The sequence below is a fragment of the Ovis canadensis genome, chromosome 1 (assembly GCF_042477335.2).
Source record: "Ovis canadensis isolate MfBH-ARS-UI-01 breed Bighorn chromosome 1, ARS-UI_OviCan_v2, whole genome shotgun sequence".
In the NCBI taxonomy this organism is placed as follows: Eukaryota; Metazoa; Chordata; class Mammalia; order Artiodactyla; family Bovidae; genus Ovis; species Ovis canadensis.
Window position 1 is genome coordinate 206,778,227 of NC_091245.1, and position 16,813 is coordinate 206,795,039.

A 16,813-nucleotide genomic window follows, 5' to 3' on the forward strand; every position below is an offset into this window, starting at 1 on the left:
GGCCATGTTCTGCAATGATTTAAAGGAGAAGTACGAGAAGAGGATCGTTATCAAAGGGGTGGACGCGGAAACCATGCATACTCTGCTGGACTACACGTACACCAGCAAGGCGCTCATCACCAAACAGAACGTCCAGCGCGTCCTGGAAGCTGCTAACCTTTTCCAGGTGTGTGAACAAACAGGCCCCGTGCTTTCCTCTGGAGAGAAGAAAGCAGCACTTCTCTGGAGATCTGCCAGGCCTGGCGCCCAGGCCTGTACCTGGGACACACACAGCTGGGCCTGTGCTCACTTGAAATGTCCCGAGGGATGGTGAGCTGAGTCACTGACTCCTTAATGAGACGAAGCCAGAGGAGCTTGGTGCCTAGACTCCAGGAACAATGACTATGATTTACAGAAGCATAATTAGAGTGTGGGGGATTTGGGGGAGCTGCAGTCACCAGTTCATATGTGTACCTTCTACTCCTTAGCACAACCCAGGGGTATAGTCACTTTCTCCCACTTTATGGGTGGGTAAATTTAGGCACATAGAGAATAAGTGACAAGGCTGAAATTTGAACCCTGGGCTTTCTGAGCCCAGAGGCCACCTACTTTCCACTATACATGCAGCCTCTCAGGGATCAGTGTCTAGACTTCAGGGGAAGCGGGAGCTTCACTAGTCAGCAATTTGTGGTGGGTGTGAAGAAGAGAACTTCTCATGAAGGGTATCATGAAAGATAAATAGAGAACCTTCAAAATTGTCTTATTGTTTACATCTAACTATGTTTCCATCTGATTATAATAATTATATTTAGTTTCATAAAATAATTAGACCCATAGCTTCTGCCAATTGTGTCTACAATTATCACAGGAGTTCCATCCTGAGTTACCATCTTTGCCTAGGTCTAAGATTACGCTTTGGACTCAGTTCCACTGGGTTATGACAGAGATTCTCCCACTGAGGATGTTGAGATTTATGATAAACAGAGTCCAGGGACAGGTCAAGATCATTCCCAGGAACTGGAGACGAGCATCAGATCTTGTCTGGGAGTTTGGGGGTTGGCATACTCTTGGATAGTCAGTAGGTCAGAAGTGGAAAAGGACAGAAAACAGAGTCTGGGAATGTGGGGAAAGAGGGGTCTACGGCAGAGATCAGGGACAATGGGATTATCTTTGTTGAGGCTGGAGTTGAGGCCGGATTTAAGAAGCCCAGCAAGGGAAGGAAAGTGGAAAAAGGGAGAAAAATCAACCATGAAAATGCACTATGATTCTAAGCAATGGGTCTCTGCAGGGTTAACCAATTTTATTGTCTCAGTTTCCTCAGGGTATTTTAAAGATACAGAATAAGTTATTTCCCAAAGGACTAGCCACACCTTATCTGGCTATGTCACCAAGTCAGTTACCATCTGTACACCTAGCCCCTTGCCCTTACTGTCATTGTCTGCTTAAACCCTTGGCCTTATTCACTGGCAGGGAAATATCCTGTTATGTGGAGGGAGGGGCTTAGCAATCTCATGCTCAGCATCCCTTCTACTCACTATTCTGCCAGTCTAACTTCACGGAAATCCTTCTTGTGTCATAGATCCAGTTCAGCTTTTATACTTTTTCAGAACTTTCTCTTACAAGGCAAGTATCCTCTTTTCACCGATGCCTCCCAAAGGACCAATAACTTTGGGAGAATCACCTCATTCACCATAATTCAGTCAAGCCACAGTTGTCATTGTTACCTTCATGCTAATCTCCTTTCCTGGGACCCAAAAAGGGTAGTTGACTTGTCTAAAGATAGACAGGTAACACTGACAGTAATAGCAATTATGGCATCAGGTATAGTGCCCGACACCAAAGTAGATGCTTAATGAATAGAAATTTTATTGAGCACTTACTATGTGCTTTGAATGACAGTTGGATTTAGTAACCAGGTCTTCTGTTTCTCCCACTAAGCTAAAGTTGGTCCTGTATGATAGGCTGAGGAGATAATGTTTTTCAACATGCGGTTTTTAAATATTTATAAATTATAATAACATACAAACTCATTTCAGAAATTAGGAACCCATACAAACAAGCCAAAAAAAAAAAACCATGAAAATTACCTACAACCTCCTTCTATTCAGAGACAATATAGCAGCTTCCTTGGTATATAGACTTCAGGTCCTTTTTTGTACAGTGACTTATACAGAGAGAGTTAGCAGCTTAAGCAAAGCTTGGAGCCAGATTGCTGGATTTAAATGCCAGCTCCATTGCTTACCAGCTGTGTGGCTTTGGGTGTGTTTCACGTTTTGTGCTCCAATTTCCTTGTCAATAAATAGCCAAACCAAGGAACACCAAAGAAAGAGAAGAGGAGAGACCGGGTATATAGAGGGGTGTGTGTGTGTGTGTGTGTGTGTTTAAATCTTGACTTAACCCCCTTACTTTAAGTAAGATGTCCTCATGTGTCTCCTTCAGTTTCTGGTGTCCTTGAGTCCAGAACCTTTTTCCATTGGATAAATCTTGTTAGACTGCAAGCAGTAGGAAGGATAAGCAGAAGGCTTAACTTCTTAAACCAATTCCCTGCTGTCAACCTCCATCTATCCTGAAATTCTTGGCTTGGGGGGACTTTAATATTCCTGCTTTTTGGGGGTTCTGAGGGACAAATTTAGTGTGCCCTTTCTTGTCTCAGCAAAGTCACTTACCAATCTTCATACTGTGTGGTTTGGGGTTACTGATGTCTCTTGGTTTCATTGAGGATGGAGTTTGTGTTTCTGTTTCTTGTTCTCCTTTCAGTTTGGGGTGATTTTCCAAGCAAGACCTATAAAAACCCTTTAGATCGTAAATAATCTTTTGTGATAATATTACAAATGTTTTCCATTGATTGTATAACTCATAATTTTTAGTTATAGTTTTTTAATGTGCAAAGTTTAAAACTAGCATTTAGTCAGATAATGTTGATCACGTCTTTGATGGTTTTTGCCTTTGGTGTGCATTTTTAGAATGACCCTCCCCATTGCTTGATTACATACTGACTCACAAGTTCATCAGTCTTGTTAAATTTAAAAGTCTAAATTTTTAATATATCTGGAAATTATTTTGGCACAGAGTTGTTTCTTGTTTGTCTTCTTTTTCATTTTCCCCCAAGTGGTGAGCTTCAATGGAAAGCTTCATGAGCTTTAATGAGAGAGACTGGAGAGGAGGACAGAGATATGATAATACAGCAGGCTTTGTTTGTTGTGTTTATCTATATAACTGTGTCTATCCATCTATTTTTGGCTGTGCTGGGTCTTTGTTGCTGCCCAGCCTTTCCTCTAGTTGTGGAGCGCAGGCTCTAGGGCCCGCGAGCTTCAGCGGTTGCCGCTCCAGGGTTCTGGCGCTCAGGCTCAATTGTTGTGCATCGGCTGAGCTGCTCCACAGCATTTGGAATCTTCCCAAATCAGGGATCGAACCCTTGTCTCCTGAACTGGCAGGCAGATTCTTTACCACTGAGCCACAAAGGAGGCTCCCCCCACTTTTTTTGGATACTTATTTGGCTATACCAGGTCTTAGCTGAAGTATGCAGGATATTCAATCTTTGTTGCAACATGCGGGATCTAGTACCCTGATCAGGGATTGAACCCAGGCCTCCTACACTGGAAGCATGGAGTCTTAGCCACTGGACCACCAGGGAAGTCCCAGGCTTTGTTTATTGTTGATTCTCCTATTCTGATAATCCCTTACCTCAAAATTTTCCAAATCTCATTTACTTTCTAGGCAAGAAATAGTAAGTTTTTCTCTGTGGCTATTTTACTAATTTTCCTATGAGTGTTAATTCTTATGAAAATAAGAGAAGAGTGCTGTGAGCTTTTGGACATCTATTTAACCCACTTTCTGATTGCTATTGCTTCTGGATACTTTCTTTAAAGTATCATACATAGAAAACTGGTAATATTTTCATGCCTGGAGGCACCATAAGGAACAGAAGTTTATAGGCTGTTGGAATCACTCTGTGCTTTTAAAATATTATTTTTTATAGATAAAACATATCTATTCTAAATCAGAAATATAGGGAGATACAGTGAACCATTTGCCATCTTCACTGATGATTTTCTTCTTCCTGTTTTGCTATCCTTCCTATTCTATGTATGTACCAGGATAAATGTGCATATATTACCCTCATTCATTGCTTCCATTTTTTAAACAAAAGCGTTGGCACAGTAAACCCTCCATTTTGTCATCTTGCTTTATTTGGCTTCACTATAATTTTTGGAGGTTGGTACAAGTCAGGATGTGTACAACCGTCTTATTCTTTTTGATGCTGGATAATATCTTTGGGGATCTCTTTAGATGTCAAACATATACAGTTATCTGTAATAGTCTCTTATACGGCAGGGTGGCAGAGCAGAAGGAACATGGGCTTTGGAGTCAGGCAGAACCTGGCTTTAAATCCAAGTTCAGGGAACTTCCCTGGTGGTCCAGTGGCTAAGACTTCGTGCTACCAATGCAGGGGGCCTGGGTTCAAACCCTGGTCAGAGAACTAGATCCCACAGGTCACAACTTAAAAAATCCTGCATGCCTCAACGAAGATTGAAGATTCTGAGTGCTGTAACTAAGACCCAGTACACTGCACACCCCCCTCTCCCCAAATCCAAGTTCAGTTACTTGTTTTAGTTATTTAAATTTTCTGAGGCTCAGCTTTCTAAGTTGTAAAATTAGGATGACAATAATGGCTACCTTCCAGGGAAAGTATGCCAGAGTTGGCATTTTATTTTGTCATGTTAGAACCTCCACAGAAGTCTATACCACCCTGATAATGGGACTAAAATCAGCATGAATCAGATTACCTTGGTTTCCCCTCCACAGCTTGCAGTAAAGGTTTCTTAATTGTCACACCTTTGATGTGACTCAGCTGCTCTCTAATTTTCTGATTCTCTTCTCAGGTTTTCTTTTATTCTCTTCCTGTTAAACATTGATTGCTTCTCTCTGAGGATTTCCCAGTCCAGAAAGGCAGAAGTGAGAATTCAGTTGACCAAGCCAATCACCACTATTGATGTTTGACAAGGGTTTTTCACGGGAGGACACTTCATGAGTTGCTGGCCCATTGACACTGATGGCCCTGCGGTCAAAGGCCCACTGGTGTGGCACGTGTGCGTGCATGCTCCGTTGCTTCAGCTGTGTCTGACTCTTTGAAAGCCTATGGACTGTAGCCCACCAGGCTTCTCTGTCCATGTGATTCTCCAGGCAAAAATACCGGGGTGGGTTGCCATGCCCTCCTCCTGGAGATCTTCCTGTCCCAGGGATTGAACCCACGTCTCCTGGATCTCTTGTATTGCAGGCAGATTCTTTACCCACTGCACCACCTGGGAAGCCCAATTTTTATATATAGTAGTGTGTATATGTTAATCCCAAATTCCTAAATTTGTCTCTCCCCCAACCCTGCCATCTCCTTTGGTGACCATGTTTGTTTTCTACGTCTATGAGTCTATTTCCGTTTTGTAAATAAGTTCATTTGTAACATTTTCTTAAATTCCACATGTAAGTGATATCATATATTTGTCTTTCTCAGTCTGTTAGTTTTCTAATCTTGAACTTAATCTCTGTTCTGAGCTCCCCATTCTACCAGCGGCAGCAACTGCAGTCAACATGATGATAACTCACTTCGGGAAAGCCTTATCAATTCAGGACTTGGCTTGCTTAGACAGTTCCTGGGTGCATTTACACTGTGGCAGGACACCGTTTAAAGAGGTGTCCGGCCCAGGCTTACCATGGTCATTTGCATCATTGGCTCACGCTGGCACCTGCTGGAAGTCTATATTCCCATCAGTCTCTCTCTTGATCATCAAGCCCTTCCCTCCTGGCATCAACTGAAAGTCCTTAGACCCATCTGGTTCCGGCCATCAGTCCTTGCTGGTCAGTTTTCATTTTCCTCGTCCTGTTTTCAAGGCCTCTTCAGTCTGCCAGTACTCTCAGCAACTTCCGTGTCCCTCTAAGGGGCACATAAGAAACGTCCATTTCCTCTCCTGTGAGAATCTGTAACTACAGGGAACTCAGAGCAACTGCCCTAGGCCCCCTTTGTCTAGAAACAACATGTTCTAGTTTCTCTTCTGCGGCTGCTATTCCGGACTGCTGCTTTTCTGATTTCATCTTGGCAGTCAAGGCACACATTCTTTTGTCCTCATATCTACTACCTCTAAGGACTTCCAGCAGCCCCCTCACTCTGGAGTTCTGGCCTGCTTTGAAAGGCAGGAACCATCCTAGGGGCCCACACCTGCTTCTCACTCAATTACTAGACTTCTACTTTCTCCTGTCTCTTCCAAGAGAACTGGTATTTCCTCCAGTGTGAGAAAAGCTGAATCTTATATTATTATCCAATCTCCTATTTCTACTGTTTTGGCATGAAGTTTAAGCCCATGCTCTTAGTATTCTGGAGTTTGAAGGTCAAAAGGCCCAGTTATTACTGCTAATTGGTGGTTTCAAAACTATTTTTCTAGTATAAGTTCTAAAAGTGTATTTAGAAACACAAAAGCCAAAATTGTCTTCTTTCATCTGCTCTCTCACCCTTTTCTGAGTCAGTAAGCCTGGAATGCCCTACTTATTGTTTACAAGTTGTGGAATAAGGAAGTGAGATGTGGGGTTTTAGTTGCAATGTCATTCACAATGCTACCAGATTCTGACTTTTTCTGCTACCTAACTACACAAATTACTAAGTATCTGCTGTGTGCAAGGTACTTCGTGAGTATCTTTCAGGGTGAAATAAAGATTAAAATTATAAATATAGATCACATTTAAGTAGCAATTTATCACATTCTTTCCCCTACATGATCCTATTTGATATTGACAGTAGTTCTGAGCACGAGCAGGCCAGGTAATACCCTGATAATGAGACTGTAAGGTGGGTTTATTATTCCCACCACTTTCTAGATGTGGCTTAGATTTCAGTGAATCAAGTGGCAGAGCTTTGATCTGGGTCTAAACCCAGAACTTCTGGCTCCTGTACCTGCCTCCATTACTACTGCTGAAGACTCAAAAACGAGGATTTCCAATGAGCTTCCAGACCCTGAGGCAGAATATAGAAATTTCTGGCTCTGTAGAAGTTGGACTTCATAGAATGGGTTGGGTTTCAACAAGTGGCAGCTGGGTTTGGGAAAATGTATTTCAGGCAGAAGAAACTTTTAAACAAAGACTGAAGGTTTCACCTTCTCTACCTGCTGTCCCACTTGTTGCAGCTGTGTGCATGGACCTGCTTCTTAGGACCTGGCTTCTACTTATTTACATGCTTCTGTGCTGTATACAAGTGTTCTCTCTCTCTCTCACACACATACATACACACCCAATCCCCCAAAGTCTTGAGCGTCAGCTATGTCCCAGGCACCATCATTCTGTTTAATCCTTATAATGGTGTCCCTCCCCAGCCTTCACACTCTCCCTGGGCTGAGTCACTAAGCCACAGCTGTACCGCTTGCCCCTTGAATCTTCGTGTGGTCCACATGTACCCGCTATTGCATGCTGCTAGCCTGTTGGGGCTCCCGTTGTGTCCTCTGGGAACTCAAAGTCTGTCTGTTGCCTGAATCTCTACCAAACTTGCCACACCCTTGGGCACTGCCCCTTAGTTTTCATTTTGATTCCATTTATGAGGTAAGTGCACCTCTATGCGCCTCAGTTGCCCAGCACCTGCCCCACCTTAGTGAGTGGACCTTTTGCAGGTCTTAGGGCCTTCCTTTCCTGCCCACCCTGTATAGCTTCCAGGAAGCAGCAGATCTTTCAGCCAAGTCTAGAGCAAGGACTGAAAGTCTGAAGGGAACAGATGGCTTCCTAAGGTGGGAGAGTGTATTCCCATAGAGTCTTAGGCAGGTATCTGGCTTGAGAGATAGGCGCAAAGGCAGAAGATTAGAATCAGGGGCAACTTACAATCTGTATGAAGACTGCTCGTTACTACCAATACAGACCCCACAAGAGAATGGCTTGCTGTTTTGTATCTATTGTTTGGGAAGACAAAAATAGTGACAAATATTTACAGTGAATTCAGAAGCACTTTCTAATAAGTTTTAATTATGTTAATCTCATCAACAATTAACACACTCTTCACATATACTGATTTGTTGGGGCTTGAAGTAAAAAATATCAATGTCTTTATAGATCATTTGCAAGGACTCCAAGGCCAGACAGGGACTGTGGTCAATAGGATTCCTGATTTGGACCAAAATAGGACTTACGTTTTTCTGGAGTGGATTTGAAGGAAGCTCTAGTGAAATGTGGAATCACAGTGGTGAGATCCTTTAGGATGCCTGGTTCTGGAGAGTGTACAGGGAGGCAGCAGAGGGGCTGTGGGAATGGGGGGAGGTGCATTCTCTTTGAGGCAGACACTTCTCATGGGAACTGCAAGCATGTTTCAAGTGGTTTCTTTGATTATATTTTTAGTCTCCCTGCTCTGAGAGTCAGGTGCCTGGGTGTAAACTTTTACTCACATGCTGCCCACCCCAAATAGGAAGTTGATTATCTGTTACCAATATCTGTCATCACTCAGGTTTAATAAATAAATTCATGTGTAATTGGGACAGACTGAGATCTGAAAACTTACCCTAAAGTCCTAAATAATCTTGAATATGAAGAAGCAAAACCAGATATTTTTAAAGAGAAGAGTTTCTTGCCTCCATGACTGGCTCAGTAGTTTCCTAGCCACTGGCTGGGATCCTGTGATTCTGATTAACACTACCCTCACACTCAGAAGTGTTTCAGTTCAGTTCACTTCAGTCACTCAGTTGTGTCCGACTCTTTGCAACCCCCTGGACTGGAACATGCCAGGACTCCCTGTCCATCACCAACTCCTGGAGTTTACTCAAACTCATGTCGAGTCAGTGATGCCACCCAATCATCTCATCCTCTGGCATCCCCTTCTCCTCCCACCTTCAATCTTTCCCAGCATCAGGGTCTTTTCCAGTGAGTCAGTTCTTCTCATCAGGTGGCCAAAGCATTGGAGTTTCAGCTTCAACATCAGTCCTTCCAATGGATATTCAGGACTGATTTCCTTTAGGATGGACTGGTTGGATCTCCTTGCAGTTCAAGGGACTCTCAAGAGTCTTCTCCAACCACAGTTCAAAAGCATCAACTCTTTGGTGCTCAGCCTTCTTTATAGTCCAACTCTCACATCTGTACATGACCACTGGAAAACCATAGATTTAACTAGATGGACCTTTGTTGGCAAAGTAACGTCTCTGTTTTTTAATATGCTGTTTAGGTTGGTCATAACTTTTTTTCCAAGGAGCAAGCGTCTTTTAATCTCATGGCTGCAGTCACCATCTGCAGTGATTTTGGAGCCCCCAAAATCAAGTCTCTCACTGTTTCCACTGTTTCCCCATCTATTTTCCATGAAGTGACGGGACCAGATACCATGATCTTAGTTTTCTGGATGTTGAGTTTTAGGCCAACTTTTTCACTCTCCTCTATCACTTTCATCAAGAGGCTCTTTAGTTCTTCTTTGCTTTCTGCCATAAGGGTAGTGTCATCTGCATATCTGAGGTTATTGATATTTCTCCCAGCAATTTTGATTCCAGCTTGTTCTTCATCCAGCCTGGCATTGTGCATGATGTACTCTGCATATAAGTTAAATAAGCAGGGTGACAATATACAGCCTTGACATACTCCTTTCCCAATTTGGAACCGGTCTGTTCCATGTCCAGTTCTAACTGTTGCTTCCTCACCTGCATATAGATTTCTCAAGAGGCAGGTCAGGTGATCTGGTATTCTCATCTCTTTAAAATTTTTCCAGAGTTTCCAGAAGTGTTTATCGAAGCACATTCTGGGGGGGAATATAGGCAACTTGGAGACCCTCCATTCACCCTTGTCCTTACAAGTCCTCTTTGGACTCTCCTGGAATTTTGTCAGCTTAACAATGCAACAGTTACAAAGGCAAGGTGATGCTCAGGGAGGAGAATTAGCCAGGTGCTCTCCAGTATCATTTCTACCACCTACCAACTGTGTGACCTTGGGCAACACACTTGACTCTTTGAATTCTCTCTTCCATCCTCTGTACTGATGGTAATATTAATATCTACTTAAAATGTATTTATTAAAAATAGAAAATTTATTCATTAAACAAAATAATGCATGAGAAATTATCTAGCACAGATCGTGGTACATACTAAGTACCTGAAAAATATTTTTTTCCTCTTTCTCTTTTTCCCTTCTTTTGCCAGAATTTGTGCTAAGCGCTGCTGGGAATAAAAACACAAGTATGACCTAGTACCTGCCCTTGAGATACTGGACCATAGGACAAAATAGAAATGTAATCATTGTTCTACTAGAGGGGCGGTGAGTTGGTTAGTAGAGCCCAGAGGAGGGAGGAACTGGTTCCATGTGGGGCAGCTGGAGAAGCCATGAAGGAGGAAGTGGCTTTTGAGAAATAACTTCATGAATAGATAGGATTTCTCCACTTCTTTCCCTTTCCCTTCTCTTCTGTCTCCCTTCTTTCGTTTTAACCAAGTATCGAGCCAGAATAAAAAATGTCCAGAGGCAGGGAAGGCTCCACGCACAGTCTGATTAAGACCTCGGCTCTGTGTCTTTCTGGTCCTTCAGGTTGGCCATCCCTCTTGTGTTGGTTTTGTCCTCAGGTGGATGGATACCAGAGAGCAACTCAGTGTCTCCTGCAAACACAATTTCTGGAAAAATTCCATGTGTGTAAACAAATTTTTCCACACAATGTAGGGGTTAAAAAACTCGCAAGAGCATCCGTTGGTCCCAGATTAAACAACTCTGAATGAAGAAAACAGCCCTGTGTAGATAAAGTGATGGCTGTGGTACTCCCTTCTTCCTCCTTTTTGAGGGAAACTTAAAAGGGGACTTCTCAGTTGTAGATGGGATGAACTCTCTTGAATCCTTTCTTTAAAAGTGGGGCTCCAGAGTCAAACTTGCTTAGGTGATGGGAAGAGGATTTTAGCAGGCAGAGATGAGGGACAAAGGTGGTCCTGGCTGATGAAATGGTGTGAGCATAGGAAGGCAGTGCTGACAGGTAAGCTTAGGGCTGTTTTCAGGAGGTGAGTAGACAGGCGTGACTCCATCAGGGAGAGTCCCAGTGCTGATGTATAGGCGCGGCTTGAGGGGTAAGGGCAGACTTTCTCAGTCTAGGCAGCGGCATCACTGAACTCTGTGACACAGTGTTTATCCCAGCAGTAATTGTACACAGTCCGCATGAGTATTTGATTCCTGCCTGCCTCCCCCACTGGCTGCCTTTTCCAGTGAGCCTGGGCACTGTATTTCTTTCTGCTCCCCTTGGTAGCCCCAGCTGAGGGCCTGTGATCTAACAGATGCTCAGTACATATTGGCGAGAAGAACAGGTGGATGGGCGGTTTCCAAGTGCAGGAAGACACGTGTGGGTCACTGTTTCTCACACGTGTGAACTTTGGTACTTGATTTTATTCTCGTTCCTGGTTCCTTCTTTGCTCCTCAGTGGTCATCATGCTGGGGTAAGTACTGGCATCTTGTCAGCTGGGCCTTCCTGGGTCTGGACAGATCAGACCATCTGAGTGCTCCAGTGAAGTGTACAAATTGCCCTTGGCATCTGCACGCAAGCCCTTGTCCTCTGCACACACTATTTGACTGGAGGTGACTTGAAATAATGTAAAAACATATATTTTTGGAACAAGAGAAGACTTTCAACTTTTAGCTCTACCTCTCATTTTAAGTCTCTGAAGAAATTGCTTCACTTTTCTGAAACTGTTTCCTCATTTATAAAACAGCAATGATATAATAACAAATCTCTACTTGATAGTGTTGTTGTATGTATTAAATGAGCTGCTTAACGGAAAGGACTGGCACATAGTATGTGTTCTTTCTTTCTTTCTTTATTTTTACATTTTATTTTCTTGTTGTATACTTGAAAATCACAAGAAAATATTTATTTTATTTTTTTCTGATTTTGAAAGCGACTTCCTGCTCAGTGCAGAAAACTTGATCTCTACAGCTAAATCCAAAAAAACAAATTAATAACTTTATCTACAAAACTTAGTTGAGATAACCACCATTAGCATTTTGATGTATTTCCTTCTAGTGTTTTCTCTATTTGTGAGCATAGATAGAATAAATAGATAATTCCTCCACAAGACACGAAACTGGAGGGGATACAGAGAGGCAAAAGTGAAAAGTAATTCTCCCTCTCCACCCTGACGCAGGCCCCCAGTTCCCTTCCAGAGGCAACCACTGTTACCAGGTTCTGAGGTGGCCTCCCAGAGATAGTCTACTTATTTAGAAAACCGATTTGATTTTCATACCACCTTTCTCTCAGGCAAATGCTGGTGAGGTGTACCTGCCGCTTTGCTCCAGAGCCTGCCAGTTAAGTGAGTTCCCTTTCAGCCCTCTCAGAGGGCTCTGTGGGCAGAGCCACACAGGGCTCTGGTTACAGCTTCTGAGGGCTCAGCGAGGCTTGGTCTCGGTTGTATATTTTTACTCTTTGAACCGAAAATCTGCAAACAACTAAACAGGTGTTAGATTTCTGTCTCAACTGTTTCCACAGTTGCTCATGCGAGGAGCAGATCATGCGGTGGGGGCCAGCAGGCCGGGTGGTCCGAGGCAGAGTTTAGACTTTCTCCTCAGGTCATTTACCCTCAGGTCAATGATTCCTAAACGGACAATTGAAAAGTGTAGTGTGACAGGGAAAAATATTTTGCCATTGGGATTGATCCCCTCATCAGGAACCTGTTCCTCCTAGAATGTTCTGAAATGAAGGACAAACCCTAAGTCAGTGTGGTCCACCCCAAGACCTGTCCTGCCCTTCCCTTCAGGCCCCAAAACCCTGTCATCCGCAGCTCCCATCATTAGAGTTTCTTGACTGCAGCCTGCACCCCCACTCCCCGGTCAGGTCTACCTGTCTCTACTCTGACGAGGCCCTGTCTTTAGAGCAACCCTCCCACCAGGCCCTGTCCCCTCAGTCTCCTTCTTTCCGTCTTTCCTCTAATTGATCAAACCAATAACATTGAGAACTTGACTCCTTCAAAGCTAAGCTCCAGAGAGAAGCAAATAAAATGGACTGGAGCATTTTGAGACCCTTCATCTGTAAAACGGGTATTAAATAATATAGCAGACACAAAAGAACTTTGTCACTGTAAAGCGCTGTATACATATATAAGACTCACATTCTTATGAAGAGGATGATAATTTAAAAATAAGACATGGAAGCCAATTAATTTTAAAATTAATTTTTCATCACAAAAGTGTTACTATTCATTTTAGAGGATTTTAAAAGTATATGAACAAAATAAGAAAAAAATCTCATAGCATCATTACAGAGTGTGGTGCCTTATATAGTTTATACAGTATATTTCATCCATTCCTATGGGACTTGTTTCTGTGGGAGGATTATTGTTGCGATGACCAAAAATTTTTTTTCTTTATAAAAATAAAATAGTATCATAATACACATATGCTTTTGTGAAGTGCTTTCTCATTTTACCTGAAAATATTTCAGTATATAGCCCCCAAAACTTCTTTAAACATAACCATAACATTATTGCCATATTTAAAATTAATCATAGTTGCTTTACAGGGCACTCAAAGCTGGTGCTCTGTGACAACATAGAGGGATAGGGTGGGAAGGGAGGTGGAGGGTGGTCAGGATGGAGGGGACACATATACCTATGGCCGATTCACACTGATGTATGGCAAAAACCATCAGAATACTGTAATTATCCTCAAATTAAAATAAATATATAAATTTAAAAAGTAATAGTTGCTTTATATCACCAAATGTTGGTCGTTGTAAATATTTTTCTGACTTTTAAAATTATTTTGTTTAAATTAGTGTTCCAAATAAAGTGCTATATTTTCTTGTAGGTTGATGTATCTTTTAAATCTCTTTTCATGCTTCAGCTCTTTCTCCCTGCCCACTCCCTCTCACTTCTCTCTTTCTCCTTCGGATGTATTTGTTGAAGAAACTGAACTGGTTGTTCTGTAGAGTTTCCCACAGTCTGGGTTTTTGCTGATTGTATTCCCATGGCATTATTGAACATGTTCCTCTTTCACCTGTGCTTCCTGTAAGTTGCTGATTAAATCTGGACATTTGATCAAGATTCAGTGAATGGATTTTTCAACTCAATACATTATGAATGTCTTCCATGTCATTTAATATTTTTCTATGACATGTTTTCATTTCTTTTTCTTTTTTTTAGACCCATCATGACCTCTCTAGTTCCAAGTACACTCTGTGTCTTTATTTTAATTTAAAAAATTTTATTTTTGGCTGTGCTGGATACAGCATGCTTTCTTAATGACCCAAGAGCTGTCAAAAATATGAACATATTTTCATTTATTTAGCTAGTCCCCTATTTGGGTCACTTGGGTTCTTTCTAAATTTTTGCTACTACATACAACTCACTGATCAACCTCTTTGTGGACTGGTCATTTTCTGGCCTGATTTGCTACCCTTCTGTTCTCTTAGTTCCTGCGGATGGTGGATGCCTGTGCCAGCTTCCTTACAGAAGCTTTGAACCCAGAAAATTGTGTTGGAATCCTGAGGCTGGCAGACACGCATTCCTTGGACAGTCTAAAGAAGCAGGTTCAGAGTTACATCATCCAGAACTTTGTGCAGATCCTGAACTCTGAGGAGTTCCTGGAACTTCCTGTGGACACTCTGTACCATATTTTGAAGAGTGACGACCTTTACGTGACAGAGGAGGCTCAGGTGTTTGAGACTGTGATGAGCTGGGTTAGGCACAAGCAGTCAGAACGACTCTGCCTGCTCCCCTACGTCCTGGAGAACGTGCGCTTGCCGCTTCTGGACCCATGGTACTTTGTGGAGATGGTGGAAGCGGATCCTCTCATCAGACAGTGCCCGGAGGTCTTCCCACTGCTCCAGGAAGCCAGGATGTACCACCTTTCTGGCAATGAGGTGAGTTGGTGATGAGAGATGCTATAGATAACCAGCAGAGTAAAGGGATTAGCAGACCTCCCAGAGAAACAGGTGAGACTGGCTCACAAATCCTTAGGGCATGAAGAAGAAGATGCTATTAAATTTATAGTTTGAGTCAGGCAGTCCAGAAGCTCTGGGTTTCTGATCTGTAAAATGGGGATGATACTACAGGGTAGACAGCTACTGAGAGGACTAGGTGAGATCTGGAAATCGCCTAGCACCATGCCTGGCACATCCTTATTTCAGTTGTGTAAGGGCGGGAGTTTGGTGGGGAGCCGCACACATGCAGGAAGGATGCCCTGTCCAGTTGTCCAGTCCAGTCACCATTCCTCAGGGCTGCTGTTTTCCCACTTTGGCCATTCTGGGGGACACATTAGATCTCCTCTGACATTACCTAGGTTCAGACTCATTATTTCCTTCCTGAACTGAAAATTTCTCAAAACTCAACTTCCTGCCCTTCATCTGGCCTTCCTGCTGACCTAAAACTCGAGCCTAATCATTTTCTCCTGGGTTTAGTCTCTTCACTGGCTCCCCACCACCCTCAGGATAAAGCCCACACTTTTGCCTAAACTCTCAGAGCCCAGCCTCCTGCTCACGGCTCTGGTGTCATCTCCAACCTCTCTCTCCTGCTCTCCTCTTGGTCCTAATGCACCACTTGTAATTCCCCAAGGTGGACATGCTTTTTCAGCCTTCAGGTTAATGCAGGCTGCTGCTGCTGCTGCTAAGTCGCTTCAGTCGTGTCTGACTCTGTGACCCCATAGACAGCAGCCCACCAGGCTCTCCCATGCCTGGGATTCTCCAGGCAAGAGTACTGGAGAATGCAGGCTAATGCTGCCCAAATGACTTTTTCCTCTGCTTCATCTAGTTAACTTCTGTTCCAGCTTCAAAACTCAGTTTAAGCATCGCCTTCTCCAGAGGCCCCTGTCATTCTTAAAGCGTCATGGCATTGCTCTGTCATAGCACCAACCATCACCTGTTAACCATTGAATTCCTCATCTATAAATATCTCAAGACAGGGAACTTGTTATGGTAGGAAATACGTCTTATTGGACTATTCATCCAGACCTTAGGAGAGTCCTTGATATATATATATAGCTAAGGAGTGCTTAATGTTTTTTGAGTGAATAAATGGGTACCAAGATGGTAAATAAAAGTATCATTTGTATCTACCTGGTTCTGCTTAACAATTCCTGAAGAAATGTTATATTCAGAATTTTATAAAAAATAAGAACAAGCTTAGTGGAGAGGAACAAAACAATCAAGAAGCAATGATGGAAGGACAGCTTGTCAAGTTTGTATGCATGAACAGCCTCACATGTACACCACTATACGACCCATGTATACCACACATGTATACCACTATACAGCAGTTCTGAGGTTGGCTACCAAGCCTTCTTCATTACGCCATTGGTAGAAATATTAGCCAAGAGAGTTTAGCAATTGTCTTTCAGAGGCCCCTTGGGAGCCCCTTCTTTTTTGTGTGTACTTTTCTAGTTCTGTGTTGTCTTCAGATCCATTGTAATTTATTCACTTTGCAAGCACATTCTTAAATATTTGGTAGAATTCATCAGTGATGCTATCAGAATCAGAAGGAATTTGTGTGTATGTGAGAGAAGGTTTTAAACTTAAAACTTCAAATTATATTTCTTTAATATCTATATCTATCATTCTATTTCTTCTAGAATTAGCCTTGGTAGTGTGTATTTCTCAAAAGAATTTTCCATTGCTGAATTTATTGGCATAAAGTTGTCCACTTATTATCCTCTTTATTATCTGTAGAATCTGCAGTGATGTCATATTTCTCATTCCAGATATTGGTAATTTGTCTCCTTTTTTTTTTTTCTGATCAGTCTGGTTAGAGTTTTATCAATTTTATTGGTTTTCTCAAAGAACTAGCTTCTGGTTTCATTTAACTTTCTCTATTGTCTTTACACTTTCTATTCCCCTTATTTCTACTTTAATATTGATTATTTTCTTTCTTCTGCTTACTTCAGA

At 42.4% G+C, this 16,813-nt stretch overlaps 1 protein-coding gene across 2 annotated transcripts in view; it reads left to right on the top strand.

Moving 5' to 3' along the window:
- The window catches only part of KLHL6 (kelch like family member 6), an 82,534-nt gene that overhangs the window by 20,921 nt on the left and 44,800 nt on the right, over positions 1–16,813 (top strand). For both annotated transcript variants that reach the window (XR_011250206.1, XM_069558998.1), the window contains exons 2-3: positions 1–166; positions 14,348–14,797. Coding sequence is in view for 1 of the 2 variants with exons in the window: in XM_069558998.1 (XP_069415099.1) it covers positions 1–166; positions 14,348–14,797 (616 nt within the window). In the remaining variant the exon portion in view is untranslated. The remainder of the gene's footprint in view (positions 167–14,347; positions 14,798–16,813) is intronic.